General features: G+C 37.8%; 1 protein-coding gene, 1 long non-coding RNA gene and 1 other non-coding gene across 3 annotated transcripts in view; 2 read left to right on the forward strand and 1 right to left on the reverse strand.

Moving 5' to 3' along the window:
* The window catches only part of LOC141276193 (uncharacterized), a 55,331-nt gene that overhangs the window by 4,305 nt on the left and 33,668 nt on the right, over positions 1-17,358 (reverse strand). The gene's annotated exons all lie outside the window — the stretch shown is intronic.
* The window catches only part of PSMA8 (proteasome 20S subunit alpha 8), a 32,017-nt gene that overhangs the window by 744 nt on the left and 13,915 nt on the right, over positions 1-17,358 (forward strand). The window contains exon 2 of the mRNA XM_019930480.3: positions 13,820-13,946. Within this exon, the coding sequence (XP_019786039.1) occupies positions 13,820-13,946 (127 nt within the window). The remainder of the gene's footprint in view (positions 1-13,819; positions 13,947-17,358) is intronic.
* LOC117307770 (U6 spliceosomal RNA) lies at positions 6,645-6,746 on the forward strand. Its single transcript, XR_004521648.1, has one exon. It is a non-coding gene; the product is annotated as a U6 spliceosomal RNA (small nuclear RNA).

A 17,358-nucleotide genomic window follows, 5' to 3' on the forward strand; every position in this document is an offset into this window, starting at 1 on the left:
AGTCGCTGTAAACGTTTAACTAGGGTGTGTGTGTGTGTGTGTGTGTGTGTGTGTGTGTGTGTGTGTGTGTGTGTGTGTGTGTGTGTGTTGTAGCCTTGACTGTAGAAGAGATATTAATGCTGTGTCTGACTTGTAAAGAAAGAAAAGACTTCTTTCAGCCTGTAACAGCCTGCCTGAATGCACACTGTCCACTAACTCAGGATTTGGCAGACACATAGAAAAGTAATAATTACAGTAAAAATCAAACATGGCCATCCCTGAAATGTGGCTTAAATCGATGTAAAATTAAATCTTTGTTGAGGGAATGGTTGAAAATGCTAATCTACTCCAACACTTTCACCTTTTAAAAATAATTGTCCAAAAATTTACTCCTGAATATTTAGCAGCCTTCTAGAGGTTTTAAGCCCAAGAATCTCTGCTCTTTTGCCATTTCCACTTCTTTTGGTTTGGTTTTTAAATAATACTGGAATTCCTTGAGAGATTATACCCTCCTTTAAATTGATATATCCACATTTCTGAAAAACTTTAAAACATTCAGGGCAGCAGTAATGCTCCTGCCAAGTTTTCATTATATTTAATAATCTTGGTGGTTTATAAAAATTTAAAAGGACAAAAGTGCCCTGGTGACCAAAGATATATTACCCCAAATCGTCCAGATCCTAGCCTTTGAATTCAGGAGGATCCAATTTTTTTAAATCTTTCAAATTTCATGAGCATGTTTGTTGTGTATCTTGGAAATTGAGACACTAGCTATGACAATACGCAGTGCATTTCTAAGTCTAGTAGTATCTGTATTTTCTCTCACTTTCCATACCAACTTAGTTATGAAAGGAAGTAATTCACTTTTATCATAAATCTATCAAATGTAAAGTGGTAAAAAAAAAACACTATAAAGAATCTTACCATTTTTTGAAGTATTTTTCTATTTAATTGGGCCCTCTAGTTTTACTTCTGTTTTGTAAGTAATTCTTTTGGAATTGTAAATTTAAGAAAAGCCTGATGTAGCTCAAACCAAAAGGGTACCATTTTGATAAAAACAAAAATTATATAATCCCCAGCATGCCATGAAGCATATGGTTAGAAAATAATGCCCGAGTTTAAGAACCTAAAATAAAGGGAGTAATGGGAGAAGACTGAGGTGTAATAAGAAACCGCATTGGCTATTTAAAATGTTTTAAGAATGCTCTAGAACTGATTGATGGTTCCTTTGTAATGAACTGTAAGAGGGTAAGGATATAAAAATACCTATAGTGGGCATTTTTAAAGACACATTGGAAGGATGAGACAGTTTTATCTCAGGATTCTGAAATTATAATTTGCATCTTTGTATGGAGTTATTCATTGTGTTTCCTTGAGGGCACTATGACCTTTCACGTGGGGTAAAGTTTACAATGGCACTTGTTTATTAAAATATGGCACAAAATATTCTGTCTATAAATGACAGTTGATATGATGAGTTATAAATAAGCTGAGGTTGGCCAGTTGTGACCAGTATGTAGATATGATATTATTTGGTAATACAAAAAGTTATATGGGCCACAATTAGAGTCCTTGGGTTCTGCTTCTTTCTTTTTTTTTTTTTTTTTTTGCGGTACGCGGGCCTCTCACCGCTGTGGCCCCTCCCGCTGCGGAGCATAGGCTCCAGACGCGCAAGCTCAGCAGCCAGGGCTCACGGGCCCAGCCGCTCCGCGGCACGTGGGATCCTCCCGGACCGGGGCACGAACCCACGCCCCGTGCATCGGCAGGCGGACCCCCAACCACTGCGCCACCAGGGAAGCCCAAGTTCCCTTTTATATAAATGAAAAATATGTTTGAATAACATTTAGAAGAGGTAATACTTCCTTTTTAGGGAAGAAAAAGATGAATCCTTCACAATATTCCCATGAAAAGGTTAAGGTTTATTATCCTTCCTCATTCTGTCCTTTCCCTGACCCCAAACTGTTATTAGCTCCATATTTCCTACTTTATCAAATCTCAGCTCCACAGTCTGGCCATGAAAATCTCACATGATCCACATCCACGCTCTTTAATTAAGGAAGCAGTTTCATGGTTTTACCAATATATGCTTCTGCCTTGTAGGTGGGGAGAGTGAAAAACACCTCTCTGTCACTCTCCATCTTACTTATCCTCTAAGAGTCTCTGCACATTTCTTTCCTTTGTGGCCCTGTCTCTGATCCAGTCTAGTTATCATGGATCTCTTTCTTCTTCTGAATTTATCATCTGTACCACAGAGCAGTGTAGAGTATTTACTATTTAGCCTCATATTCTCTTTAACTTCAGGTATTCTTAATAGTCTTCTCACACCAACTGGATAGTAAGATCTTTGAGAATCTAGATGGTGTAATTCCTTTTGTGCTTCTACTGCAAGATATATAGTGGATGAACTGACGAAGTAACCTACCATTTAAGTAATACCTATTTTATACCATGTATTTCATGTACATTATCTAACATTAAGAACAGTATTTAATCCTCTTTTTAATGTATGTGGAAACCATGATTCGGATGCTTCCATAGCTTGGTGAAGGTACCCAACTAGAAAGTGATAGAGTCCGTATTCTCATTTAAGTTTTTCTAGTTCCAAAGCCTCTGCTCTTTGCATTGCACCATGCAATTTATTTCATAAATTTTGTATATTACTTATCTGTCGACATCATGAGTGTGGAAGATAGATATATATCATGTAAAGCAATTCTCTAAGCTTCAGGGGTTTTTGTTTGTTTGTTTTGTTTTTTTTAATGTTAAGCCTTCTTTTATTTATTTTTATTTTTGGCTGTGTTGGGTCTTCATTTCTGTGCAAGGCCTTTCTCTAGTTGTGGCAAGCGGGGGCCACTCTTCATCGCGGTGTGCAGGCCTTTCACTGTCGTGGCCTCTCTTGTTGCAGAGCACAGGCTCCAGATGCGCAGGCTCAGTAGTTGTGGCTCACAGGCCTAGTTGCTCCGCGGCATGTGGGATCTTCCCAGACCAGGGCTCGAACCCATGTCCCCTGCATTAGCAGGCAGATTCTCAACCACTGCGCCACCAGGGAAGCCCAGGGGTTTTTTAAATAGTAAAATAGGCCTCGAAATAGTGCCTGCTTCATAGTGTTGATGTGATAAATGAATGAAGCAATTATACATGTTCAGCATCTTGCGCAGTGTCTGGTTCACAGCAAATACTTCATAAATGGTAGGTATTATTCTTTACTATCCCTTTGTTTTCTCCTTTTCCTTCAATTGGGTCTGTATTTCTTCCAGCACTTTCATTTATTATTTCAAGACATTTTTGTTGAACACTTACATCTGCCAAATGTGGTGCTAGGTCCTAGGATTTCACAGTGGACAAAATAGACTCAGTCAGTGGCCTCAGAGAGCTTACTCTCTAGCAGGAACGTTAGATGACTATGAGTAGATAGTCCTAACAAGGCCTATCTGAGTATTATAATGAGAGAATATGAGGTATTGTGGGAATTCTAGGTGTTAGGTCCCCATGAAGATGTATGTAATATTTAAGTAGACACCTGAAAGATGAAAGTTAGCCAGGTGAAAAAGTGGAAGGGGAAAGAGAAGAGTATTTTAGACAAAAGAAATAGCGTATGGGAAGACCAAGAAGGAAAATATGACTATGGTTCACAAACTGGAAGGCATTCAGGATTGCTGAAGCAGTGGAAAAATGGGAAGAGATGAAGCTAGATACAGGAGCCAGATCACGGAATACTTTTAAAGGAATAAGAAGCCTTGAAGGCTTTTGATGTGACTATTGCTGTTCTGTCTTTCTAATAACAGACTGCATTTGTCCCACCAAAGAGGTACTAACATGACCCGAGCAGAATCATTCATAGTTTCTGTCCTCCTGTGATGAGCAAGTGACAGAAATCTGGCAAATAAGTCCATCCTCGGGGCTTTTCTAGCTAGAGATAGTGGCAGCTTTTTTCCTCTGGGAGAACTGTTGGGATATGAGTCCAAGGTTGCTGGTGGCCATCTTTTTTTCTGTACAGATAAAGCCTCTCTGCATCAAGAGAGCAGGAAGGCTGATATGCAGAAGGAAATATTATAGTCCCTAGATCCTTTTGCCCCTAATCCATCTCTGTGTTGTCTTGGTTCGCCTAGTGAGAAATGTTCCCTCCTAATACAGGTTTTAAGTAGAGGAATGCCACATTCAGATTTTCTTTTCTTTTTTCTTCATATTTTTATTTTTCAAAGACTTCTCAGACTGCATCGTGGTCAGTGGATTAGTGAAATCAAGACTGGAAGCAGGGAGACCACATGGGAGTCTATGGAAGTAGTCTAGATGAAAGATGATAATAGTTCTCACTAAGGTTGGGCCCAAAATGGAAATAAGGCAGATTCCGGAGAAACTTAAGCAGCATAGTTGATACATTTGATGATTATTTGGCTGGTGCTGGGGGTGGGGGAAGGAGAAGAGGAGGTACTGAAGAGGGCGGAGTTAGAGAGGTGCCTCCATTTCTGGATTTAGCCTCTTAGCATATGGCACTGCCATTTTTTCAGGGACTATGAAGCACTAAGTATGAGGAGAAGATAACTGAGGTTTGGACTTTTTGAGATTGAGATGCTTATAGAATCTGTAGTAGGCAGCCTCTAAAATGGCCTCTAATGATCCCCACCTTCTGGTGTTCATGCCCTTAAGTAACCCTCTCCCCTGGATGTTGGCTGAACCTAGTGACTTGCTTCTAAGGAATGGGATAGGCAAAAGTGATGGAACATCACTTCAGATATTACGTTACAGATGGTGACTTGCGTCTTGTTCATCCTCACTCACTCTCTCATTTGTTTACTCTGGTGGAACACAGTTGGCATGTTGTGATTTGTCATTTGGAGGGTCCTATGTAGCAAGGAACTGAGGGAAGCTTCTGTTAAAAGCCCAGTATGGAGCAAAACCCAGTATGGAACTGAGGTCCTTAGTCCAACAATCCACAAGGAACTGAATCTTGTTAACAACCATACGAGTGAACTTGTAAATGGATTCTCCTCCATGAACCTTGAGATGAGTGCAGTCCTGAGGGACAACTTGGTTGCAGCTTTGTGAGAGGCCCTGAGCCAGAGAACTTGGCTAAACTGTTTCCAGATTCCTGATCCACAGAGACAGTGAGGCAGCTGAATATACACATTTGGAACTCAGGATATTGATCTGGGCTGGAGATAGTTATTGGTATTTTGAAGTGTATCCTTTCTCTCCCTTACTTAAAACCTATGTTGGGACTTCCCTGGTGGTGCAGTGGTTGAGAGTCTGCCTGCCAATGCAGGGGACGCGGGTTCGTGCCCCGGTCCGGAAAGATCCCACATGGCGCAGAGCGGCTGGGCCCGTGAGCCATGGCCGCTGAGCCTGCGCTTCCGGAGCCTGTGCTCCGCAACGGGAGAGGCCACAACAGTAAGAGTCCCGCGTACCGCAAAAACAAAAACAAAAACAAAAAAAAACCTATGTTGAAGGTCAAGTAAATGAGTATTCTTGAGAACTCTTCTAAACTAGAGAAGACAAAATTTAGACTATAGACTATGTAGACTGGGGTAGACTGCAACCTTAAGGGACCTTAATGACCCTATGTGTAGTCTACCTTGGCAAAACACTGGGAGGAGTAGGGTAGAAAGCAGGTTACTATAAGCTAAGAGTTGATGACAGTATTTGGCCTTGAAGTTGAGAGAGAGAGGCAGAATTGAAATGCAGTGGTCTTTAAGATTTTGTTTAAGATAAGAGAGACTTCAACATACATTTAAATGTTGGTGAGAAAAAGCCTGGAGAGAATGTTGAGGTTGATTTGTTTTAACTTCAAAAGGTTATTTAAATGGCATCGTACAATATGAAACCTTTTGGAATTTGGTTTCTTCCCTTGAGATTCATCCAAGTTGTTGCATATTATTGCAAGTAGTGTTCCATGGTATGGATGTACCACAGTGTTTAACTATTCATGTGTTGGAGAACATTTGAGTTGTTTCCAGTTTGGAGCTGTTATGAATAAAGCTGCATTCATAGCAGGCTTTTGTATGAACGTAAGTTTTTATTTCTCTGATATAAATCTCCCAAGTGTACAATTACTAGATTGTATGGTAATTGCATGTTTTATAAGAAGCTGTCAAATTGTTTCCCCGAGTGGCTGTACCATTTTACATTCCTACCAGCAATATGCTAGTGATCCAGTTTCTACACATCCTTGCCAGCATTTGGTGTTACTGTTTTTCATTTTAGCCATTCTGATAAGTGTGTAGTGATACCTAAGTGTGGTTTTAATTAAATTAGCCATTAATGGCTAATAATGTTGAACATATTTTCATGTGCTTATTTGCCATCTGTATACCTTCTTCAGTGAAATGTCTTTCATGTCTTTTGTCCATTTTCTAACTAGACTGTTTAGTTTTTTTACTGTTGAGTTTTGACAGTTCTTTATATATTCTAGATTCTGGTACTTTGTCAGTTAAGTGGTTTGCAAATATTTTCTCTCACTCTGTACCTTGTCTTTTCATCCTCTTCACATGGACATCCACAGAGCAAAAGTTTGTAATTTTAATGAGGCCAAATTTATAATTTTTTTCCTTTTTATGGTTCATGCTTTTGGTGTCACGTAGAAGAACTCTTTGCCTAGATCCCCAAAATTTTCTCCTTTTTTTTTTAAGAGTTTATAGTTTTACATTTGATTCTATGATCCATATTAAGTGCTCACTTTGGCAGCACATATACTAAAATTGGAACGATACAGAGATTAGTGTGGCCCCTGCTCAAGGATGACATGCAAATTCATAGCATTCCATATTTTTCTAACAAAAATTAAATACAAAGAAAAATATTAAAAGCAACAAGGGAAAAGCAACAAATAATATACAAGGGAATCCCCATAAGGTTATCAGCTGATTTTTCAGCAGAAACTCTGCAGGCCAGAAGGGAGTGGCATGATATATTTAAAGTGATGAACAGGAAAAACCTGCAATGAATAATATTCTGCCCAGCAAGGCTGTCATTCAGATTCGACGGAGAAGTCAAAAGCGTTACAGACAAGCAAAAGCTAAGAGAATTCAGCACCACCAGACCAGCTTTACAACAAATGCTAAAGGAACTTCTCTAGGAGGGAAACACAAGAGAAGAGAACAAAAGAGGAAGGGAAGAAAAAAGACCTACAAAAACAAGCCCAAAACAATTAAGAAAATGGCAGTAGGAACATACATATCAATGATTACCTTAAATGTAAATGGATTAAATGCTCCAACCAAAAGACATAGACTGGCTGAATGGATACAAAAACAAGACCCGTATATATGCTGTCTACAAGAGACCCATTTCAGACCTAGGGACACATACAGACTGAAAGTGAGGGGATGGAAAAATGATTTGCATTTCCATGCAAATGCAATTCAAAACAAAGCTGTAGTAGCAATACTCATATCAGACAAAATAAACTTTAAAATAAAGACTGTTACAAGAGACAAGGAAGGACACTACATAATGATCAAGGGATCAATCTAAGAAGAAGTTATAACAATTGTAAATGTATATGTGCACCCAACATAGGAGCACCTCAATATATAAGGCAAATGCTAACAGCCATAAAAGGGGAAACACAATAACAGTGGGAGACTTTAACACCCCACTTATGCCAATGTGTAGATCATCCAGACAGAAAACTAATAAGGAAACACAAGCATTAAATGGCACATTAGACCAGATAGACTTAATTGATATTTATAGGACATTCCATCCAAAAACTGCAGAATACACTTTCTTCTCAAGTGCACATGGAACATTCTCCAGGATAGATCACATCTTGGGTCACAAATCAAGCCTTGATAAATTTAAGAAAATTGAAATCATGTCAAGCATCTTTTCCAACCACAATGCTCTGAGATTAGAAATCAATTACAGAAAAAAAAACTGTAAAAACCACACACACATGGAGGCTAAACAATGTTACTAGAGAACCAATGGATCACTGAAGAAATCAAAGAGGAAATCCAAAAATCCCTAGAGATAAATGACAATGAAAACCTATGGGATGCAGCAAAAGCAGTTCTAAGAGGGAAGTTTATAGCAATACAATCCTACCTCAAGAAACAAGAAAAATATCAAATAAACAACCTAACCTTACACCTAAAGCAACTAGAGAAGAAAAAACAAAACCCAAATTAGTAGAAGGAAAGAAATCATAAAGATCAGAGCAGAAATAAATGAAATAGAAATGAAGGAAACTATAGCAAAGATCAGTGAAACTAAAAGCTGGTTCTTTGAGAAGATAAACAAAATTGATAAACCTTTAGCCAGACTTAACAAGAAAAAAAGGGAGAGGACCCAAATTAATAAAATTAGCAATGAAAAAGGAGAAGTTAAAATGGATACCACAGAAATACAAAGGCTCATAAGAGACTGCTACAAGCAACTACACACCATTAAAATGGACAATCTAGAAGAAATTCTTAGAAGGTACAACCTTCCAAGAATGAACCGGGAAGAAATAGAAAATATGAACAGACAAATTACAAGTACTGAAATTGAAACTATGATTAAAAATCTTCCAACAAACAAAAGTTCAGGACGTGATGGCTTCACAGGCGAATTTTTTTTTTAATAAATTTATTTATTTAGTTTTGTTGGGCTGTGTTTATTTGGCTGTGTTGGGTCTTTGTTGCTGCGTGTGGGCTTTTCTCTAGTTGTGGTGAGTAGGGGCTACTCTTTGTTATGGTGCGTGGACTTCTCATTGCAGTGGCTTCTCTTGTTGCGGAGCATGGGCTTTAGGTGCAAGGGCTTCAGTTTTTGTGATGCGTGGGCTCAGTAGTTGTGGGCTCTTGAGCTCTAGAGTGCAGACTTAGTAGTTGTGGTGTATGGGCTTAGTTGTTCCACAGCATGTGGGATCTTCCCGGACCAGAGCTCGAACCCATGTACCCTGCATTGGCAGGCAGATTCTTAACCACTGCACCACCAGGGAAGTCCCCAGACAAATTCTATGATCCATATTGAGTTAATTTTTTTATATGGTGTGAGGCTGAAGTTGAAATTCATTTTTCAATGAAGTATTTTAAAATAAATCCCAGATATTACATTTCCCCTGTAAATATTTCAGTATTTATCTCGATTAAAAAGGATGTTTTTTATTTTTATTTATTTATTTTAATATTTATTTATTTACTTTGGCTGTACCGGGTCTTAGTTGCAGCACAGGGGATCTTTGTTGCAGCATGCAGGATCTTTTGTTGCGGCATGTGGACTCCTTAGTAGCGGCACGCGGACTTCTTAGTTGTGGCATGCAAACTCTTCATTGTGGCATGCGAACTCTTTGTTGTGGCACACATGCACGATCTAGTCCCCCAGCCAGGGATCGAACCTGGGGCCCCTGCATTGGGAGCATGGAGTCCTACCCACTGGACCACCAGGGAAGTCCCAAAAAAGATGTTTTTTTAAAACCATGATCACTCCCAATGAAATTAACAAAAATTCCTTAATATTTTGTAATAGTCTACATTCTAATTTTCCTTATTGCTTACAAAATATCTTTTTATAGCTCTTTTGTTTGAGTCTGAATCTAAAATCCATGCATTGCAGTAAGCTGTTAGATATCTCTTTTATTCTTGAACAGCATCCCCCTTTATTTTCATGCCTTGGACTTTTTTTGTGTGTGTGGTACACGGGTCTCTCACTGTTGTGGCCTCTCCCGTTGCGGAGCACAGGCTCCAGACATGCAGGCTCAGCAGCCATGGCTCACAGGGCTAGCTGCTCCGCGGCATGTGGGATCTTCCTGGACCGGGGCACGAACCCGTGTCCCCTGCATTGGCAGGCGGACTCTCAACCACTGCACCACCAGGGAAGCCCGCCTTGGACTTTTTGAAGAGACTGGATTAATTGTTCAGTAGTATCCACCATCTAGATTTGCCTGATTATTTTTTTGGCCCTCATAGATTTAACGATTTGGAGAGGTAAGTATAATGAATAAATAATTATAAATGTGTTGATTGCATGAAAAGATAGGTTGTTTAGAGAATAATACAGAAGGACTCCTTGAGGTGAGATTTAAATTGAGACCTGAAATAAGAGGAGAAGCATTCCAGACAGTGGGAATACCACATGTGAAGGCTCAGAGGAGGGAAACAGAATTGTGTTTGAGAAGTCTTGAAAGAAGGTAGTGTAGCTGGTGCTTGGTTAACAACCGTTACATACTATTGTAGAAGTAGGCAGGGGTCAGATCATGCCCAGCTCTATTGGCAAGACTAAGGAGTTTGAAAAAAGTTTCTAAGGGCAGCGGAAGGATATTCAACTGGAGAGTAATCTGACCTTGTTGATGTTTTTAAATGCTCATGCTGGCTGCTTTGTGGAGACTAGATGGGGGTACAGTGAAGGGTGAGGCTGGAAGGAGGAAGGTGGGGAACAAGAGAAGAAACTGGAAAACCTATTAGGATATGCAGTAGTATGTAGTCCAGGCAAGAAATGATGGTTGCTTTTACTAGAGTGGTGATAGGAAGAAGTGGATAGCTTTTGCAGGTAAAATGGACAGAAACTTGGTGATTGATTGGAAATGGATAGTGTGGAAGAAGGAATGATAAAGGATGTCAACCAGATTTTTGGCTTGAACAGTTGAATGGACGGTGATTCATATTCTGAGACGAACCTGGCTGCTGATTTGTGATACTTTTAACAAGCTTTGAAATAGTTTTCACAAATAATCTTCTTCCTGCTTTTCTAGTGTTATTTTTAATTTAGGTATGGATGTTGAATTTTATCACGTCTTTGTAGTTTTATCGTTTACTTTTTATTTTTACTATTTGATTGTTTTAGTTTGTACTATTTCAGTTGCCGGTATCAGAAATTCAAATCAAACTAATTTAAGCAAAAAAAATAAATCTATTGAGTCAAGTATCCAAAGGGAGCAGAGGTAGACCTTGCTTTCAGGTTCAACTATATGGCTGCTAGGGTATCAAACGATGTCAGCAGAACTGGTGTGTCTCTTCCTCCCTTTCTCTCCTTCTCTCTCCCCTTCTGTCTCTCGCTTCCTCTCCCTGTTACTTTCACCCTCAGACATAACATCTCTACGTGGTGGCTCCCAGAGAGCCCTAGGCTTCAGGCTGCCAGCTCTAGGTACAGCAGAAGGAATTATCTTATCTTCCAAACACTTCCAGTAAAACTTTAAGGATTTATCATTTGGCTAGGCTGGGTTACATTATAGCCCCACCTAAAGACTCAGTATTTTTTCAAGAACAATTGAAGTTCTGTTCTTATCAGAAGGCCAAAAATAACAGATCTCCACTTACCCAGTGTAACATTTATATTAAAAGATTTACTTTTATTGATGTTCCTAAAACTCCTGGAATGAACCATACTATTTATGGTATATTGTTATTTTTCTGTACTTCTAGATTCTATTTATGAATATCATTTTGAATGGGCATCAGGTTTCCTAAGTGAACATCATTAGTACTTTTTGCCAGATTTTAACATTGTTACGTAGCTTTCCCTAAAAGCATTAGGGGGACTTCCCTGGTGGCACAGTGGTTAAGAATCCACCTGACAATGCAGGGAACACGGGTTCGATCCCTGGTCCAGGAAGATCCCACATGCTGCGGAGCAACTAAGCCCGTGCGCCACGAATAATGAGCCCATGTGCTCCAGCTGCTGCAGCCCGGGCGCCTGGAGCCCGTGCTCCGGAACAAAAGAAGCCACAGCAATAAGAAGCCCACACACCACAATGAAGTGTAGCCCCCGCTCGCCGCAACTAGAGAAAGCCCGCGCACAGCAACGAAGACCCAACGCAGCCAAAAATCAATCAAAATAATTTTTAAAAAGCATTAAGAATATTTCAATTTTGATCTGCACCATAGAATAATTTAAATAGCATAGGAAGTACCTATAACAGAAGATTAGAAAGAATTTATCCATGAACCTTCTAGGTCTGACACTTGCTTTTGAGGAATAGTTCTTTCCTGAAATTATCCCATGTTGGTTAGTGAGAGTGAGACTTCTATCTTTTCTTGAGTAAGTATGAGCAATTTTTAATTTTTCTAATCTGTCATCTTTTTTCAGTCAGGTTTTCAAATTTATTAACTTAGAATTTTTAAATTCCTACTTTTTCACATGTGCATATATTTATTTAATCCTTTCCTCCTCTTGGCTATATTAACTGAAATATTGCTTTCAATTATTTTTTTTAAAAAACGTATCTTGGGGAGTCTGCTGGTGGCCTATTGGTTAGGATTCTGGGCTTTCACTGCTGTGGTCCAGGTTCAATCCCTGGTCAGGGAACTGAGATCCCGCAAGCTGCTCAGTGCTGCCAAAAATAAAAAAAATTTTTTTTTTAAATCTTAGTATTATTTATCTATTGTATTGTTTTCTCCCTAACCATTAATTTCTGCTTTTGCCTTACTTCACCTCTTAAGTTTAGCTTAAGTATTTTTATTCCTTTTTGATCTTCTTGAATGAATTCTTAATTTTTACTTGATTTTATAAAGTGAGATTATGAATTTTCTTCTGAGCTTAATTTCATCCACAGAAGACTTTAATAGTAGGATTTTCATTATAAACATTTTCTAAATAGTCTGTTCTGACAGTTTTAATCACTTTATCAAGTCAAAAATTATTTAGGTGAGAGCTACATATTGTATTCTCTTGTGACCAATGAATTGAATTGGATTTATTTCAATTTTGGGAAAATATTGAGATTTTTTTTTGAGTCCTAATATATGTTAAAGTGTTATAATGTCCCATGGCTTGGTAGAAAGGCATATTCCCTGTAGGGTATAAAGTTCGACATGTGTGTATTAGGTGAGGGTGGGATGTGGGGGGGGAGGGTTGCTGATGTTGGATAGAATGGTAAGAGAAGGACTGTTGGATAAACGGACAGACTTGAAGTAAGGGAACAATAAGAGCAAAAACCTTGATAAATTGTGTTTTACTTAACTGGAAGATGTAGTCTCAGATCTAGTTCTATATATTTAACTTGTTCTATATTTTTACTTCAATAATACTAATTCAAGCACACCTTTTTGCATAATTATATTGTATAAAACAGTACTAATACCACATTTGGTCACAAGGCAATCATAAAACACAAATGCCTCTCAAAATATTTACATTACCATTGTAATACAGAATTAAAATTCTCATAGATTGCTCTTGAACCCCTGAGAAAAGGGTCATGTTTCCCAGAAGTCCCTATCTGAGAGCTACTACTCTTATACATTATTCTTTATTATTTTTTATCTTTATCTTTATTTTATATTATTTATTATTTTTTTATCTTTATCTTTATTTTATATTATTCTTTTTTCCCACTTCCTTCCCAAGTGAAGGAGTGGAGAGTGGAGCAATAGTGATTCTTCTTGTTATATTCATGCTTGCATTGAGGTTTTCCTTATCACTGATGTAGCGTGAGGGCATTTGGTCTTTCTCTTGGCTACTTATGGCCCCTATTCCTTATCCCTCCAAATTGTGAGATTCATGGGAGAGCTTTCAGGATTTTTTCTACTTGACTTTCTATACTACTTCTCCTACCACCAGCACTGGTACTACCCATTCTATAAGGAATTCACATGTATTTCCAGCATCTTCTTTCATTTGGGTTAAATTTTTTCTTTATTGAGATAGTACTTCTTTAGGTGTACTGTATGAGATTAGGACACTCACGTAGTTTCAGCATTGGTGGTGTATTCTTCTAGTTTATACCTATTTGTCTTTGCTTTGAGTTTGGGAAATGAACTTCCCGTAAGCCTATACCTATGCATCTATTTTCTTAGAAGTCTCCTTTTCTCATTTTTATTGAAGGTTAAGGAAAAGCCTTTCTCCATAAGTCATATGTTAGAATAATTTGATCTTAGTGTTAAAACTGACAACTCGTTATGTTTTTTTAATGACTCAACAGGTTGGAATTCGAGGTGCTGATATAGTTGTGCTTGGGGTCGAAAAAAAATCTGTTGCCAAGCTTCAAGATGAAAGAATTGTGAGGAAAATTTGTGCCCTTGATGACCATGTCTGCATGGCTTTTGCAGGTACTTAGGGACCTACAATAATGATAGAGTATCTTGGTGTAGTAGGGTAACAGTTGGCCCCTCTGTAGCTGTTATGCAATATTTATACAACATATAGAGCTAAACTCCATTTCTTATTAAACATAACAGTATGCCTTATATTTTTTGGGAAATCACAACTCTAAACCAGTATTTCTGATAATGAGCTTTAATAAAACATAAATGTTAAAAGAAATATATTACCTTAATTATAACTTTAGGTAGCTGTTTTCTTTTTAAACTTTTTACTTTGAAATAATTATACTTAGGAAGTTACAAAACAACACAGGGAAGTCTCCTTTACCCAGTTTCCTCCAAAGGTAACATCTTTAAAAACCAGTAAATTGACATTGGTACAAGCCACAGAGCTTATCCAGATTTCACCAGCTCTGTGTGCATTCATTTGCGTGCATTTGTGTGTGTGTGTGTGCGTGTGCGTGTGTGTGTGTGTGTGTGTGTGTGTAGGTTTAATAGATTTAACATGCGTACATTCATGTAGCCATCACCAAAATCAAGATATACAACTCTTTGGTCATCACAGGGCTACATCATGCTATTCCTCCTTCTTGTGTCTGACATCTGGCAACTACTAATCTATTCTCTATCTGTGTAATTTTGCATGAGAATGTTGTATGAATAAAATCACGCGGTATATAACCTTTTCATATTGGCTTTTCTTGTTCAGCATAATTCCCTTGCAGTTCATCCAAGTTATTGCATATATCATTACTCCATTGCTTTTTATTGCCAAATAGTATTCCATGGTACGAGATATACCACACTTTGCTAACAACTCACCAATTAAAGGACATTTGGATTATTTCCAATTTTTGCCTATTACAAATAAAGCTGGTGTGAACATTCATGTACAGGTTTTTGCGTTTTCATTTTTCTGGGATAAATGCTTGAGCACAGTTGCTGGGTCATATAATAATGCATGTTTAGTTTAATAAAAGACTGCCAAATTGTTTTCCAGAGAGGCTGTACTATTTTGCATTCTTGCTCACAATGTATGAATGATTCATTTTCTCTGCATCCTCATTAGCATTTGTGTTGTTACTATTTTTTATTTTAGACATTTGTATAGGTGTGTCGTGAAATCTCTTGTTGGATTTAATTTGCATTTGCCTCATAGCTAATGATGTTGAACATATTTTCTTGTGTTTATTTGCCACTGTATAGCAAACAAGACATGTTTCTTGTCTTTTTTTTCTTTTTGCTCCTTTTCTAATTGTTTTTTTTTCAAAACCAAACTTTTGTATTGAAGTTTAAAAACTTTATTGAGCAAAAAATAGCCTTTACCTTACTATCTTATAAAAGGAATCATTTTGCCACAGAACAAGTCTGAATACATTTTAAAAGGTTGAAATCATACAAAGTATTTTTTCTGACCAAAATTGAATAAAACTAGAAATCAAGAGCAGAAGAAAAATGGAAAAATCCACAATATGTGGAAATTAAAGAGTACACCTAAAAAACCCCATGAATCAAAGAAGAAATCACAAGAGAAATTAGAGGATATCTTGAGACAAATGAAAATGAAAACACAACATACAAAACTTACGGGATGCAGCCAAAGGATTGCTAAGAGGAAAATTTATAGCTATAAATGCTTACATTAAAAAAAAGAGGGCTTCCCTGGTGGCGCAGTGGTTGAGAGTCCGCCTGCCAATGCAGGGGACACGGGTTTGTGCCCTGGTCTGGGAGGATCCCACATGTCGCGGAGCGGCTGGGCCCGTGAGCCACGGCCACTGAGCCTGCGCGTCTGGAGCCTGTGCTCTGCAACGGGAGAGGCCACAACAGTGAGAGGCCCACGTACCGCAAAAAAAAAAAAAAAATTTCAATTTAGCAATCTTTTACATTAAGAACTAGTCAAAGAAGAACAAACTATAAACCCAAAGCCAGCAGAAGGAAGGAAATAATAAAGATTAGAGCAGAGATATGTAAAATAGAGAATAGAAAAACAATAGAGAAAAAGCAATGGACCCGAGATTTGGTTCTTTGAAAAGATCAACATTATGATAGTATTTTCAAGTTAAAGTTGTATAAATTTAAAAGCAACGGACTGAGGACTCATTTCTTCTATAGGTTGCCTATTTATAAAGAAAGCGAAATTGCAATTTTCAATGTATCTTTAAATAGAAGTGGTTCTCTTTTTCCTAGCCATTTAGTATTGATTTGTATAATTGCTAGTTCTTATGTTAAAATCAGACACATATACACAACTATGTTACTTGTATGGTTTGACAAATTTATCACTTATTTTTTTCCTTGAAGTAGTTACATTACTACTTTCTAAGTATGATACTTTTATTTTTCTGTAGTTTTGGACCATGTTTACAATGTAAAGGGGAAAACGGTACTTCAAAATCTCCTTTCTGATCATATTTTTAAGCTGAGTGAAGCTTTTAGTCTATAGGGTAGGATAAGTCAATCTGTTCCCATTTCTTTCTCTCAGATAACCTTTGCAAAGAGAAGAGAATCAGTTTCTCTTCTTTAACTGAGTATCTGATTATAATTCACACCCTACTCATGAATGTTAGAGTGTTAACAGCGGCATATTCTGACAACGTCTTCATTGTTGGTTACTGTTAAGTATCTTCAGGAGCTGACAGTTCTTCCAGGTTTGTAGAAACACATTTTGAAGTGGTGTGGAAGGGAAACAAGAGCCTGCGACTGCAGAAGACTGATGGTTATGTGGGAAAAGGCTGTTTCAGAGATTTTGTGAAAGAATTTTTTGGGCAATATGATATTAAGAGAGTGGAGAAAGAAAGAAAATGGTGATGGAAAGGTCAAATGCCAAAAAAGTCTGTAGTAGAAATGTTTGTAATTATTAGAATACATTTTAAGTTTTTGGTCAGTTTGTTTTTCTTTTGATAGGAACACCTTCTATCTCCTTATTAGAAGTGTTGAGAATTCATCACATGATGTTTTGGTATGACAAAAGCAAGATGCAGTTTTTTTTTTTCTTTCTTTCTCTCTTTCTCTTTTTTGGCCACATGTTTTGTGGGATCTTAGTTCCCCGACCAGGGATTGAACCCGGGCCATCGGCAGTGGAAGCACAGAGTCCTAACCACTGGACCACCAGGGAATTCCCTTCTTTTTGTTTTAACATTCCTGATTTTCAAACCCCTAATCTTAGACAAAAAGCTGAGAAGTGACATGTCACAGTTATACTGAATGCAGATTGAATTCTGTTTGATAATGAAGTAATACTCATGGTTTTCATAAGAAGAAATCCAGCTTACTTCATGGTTTAGGTAATAAGTATCTTGGTTCTGGAATTAGGATAGACCATCAACCTTTGAACAATCTGCCACTGATACCTTCTCAAAAAAGTTTTAAAACCTAATAATCAAACCAGCTACAGTTAAGTCCCCTACATATGAACCTT

Source organism: Tursiops truncatus, chromosome 13 (genome assembly GCF_011762595.2).
Source record: "Tursiops truncatus isolate mTurTru1 chromosome 13, mTurTru1.mat.Y, whole genome shotgun sequence".
NCBI lineage: Eukaryota > Metazoa > Chordata > Mammalia > Artiodactyla > Delphinidae > Tursiops > Tursiops truncatus.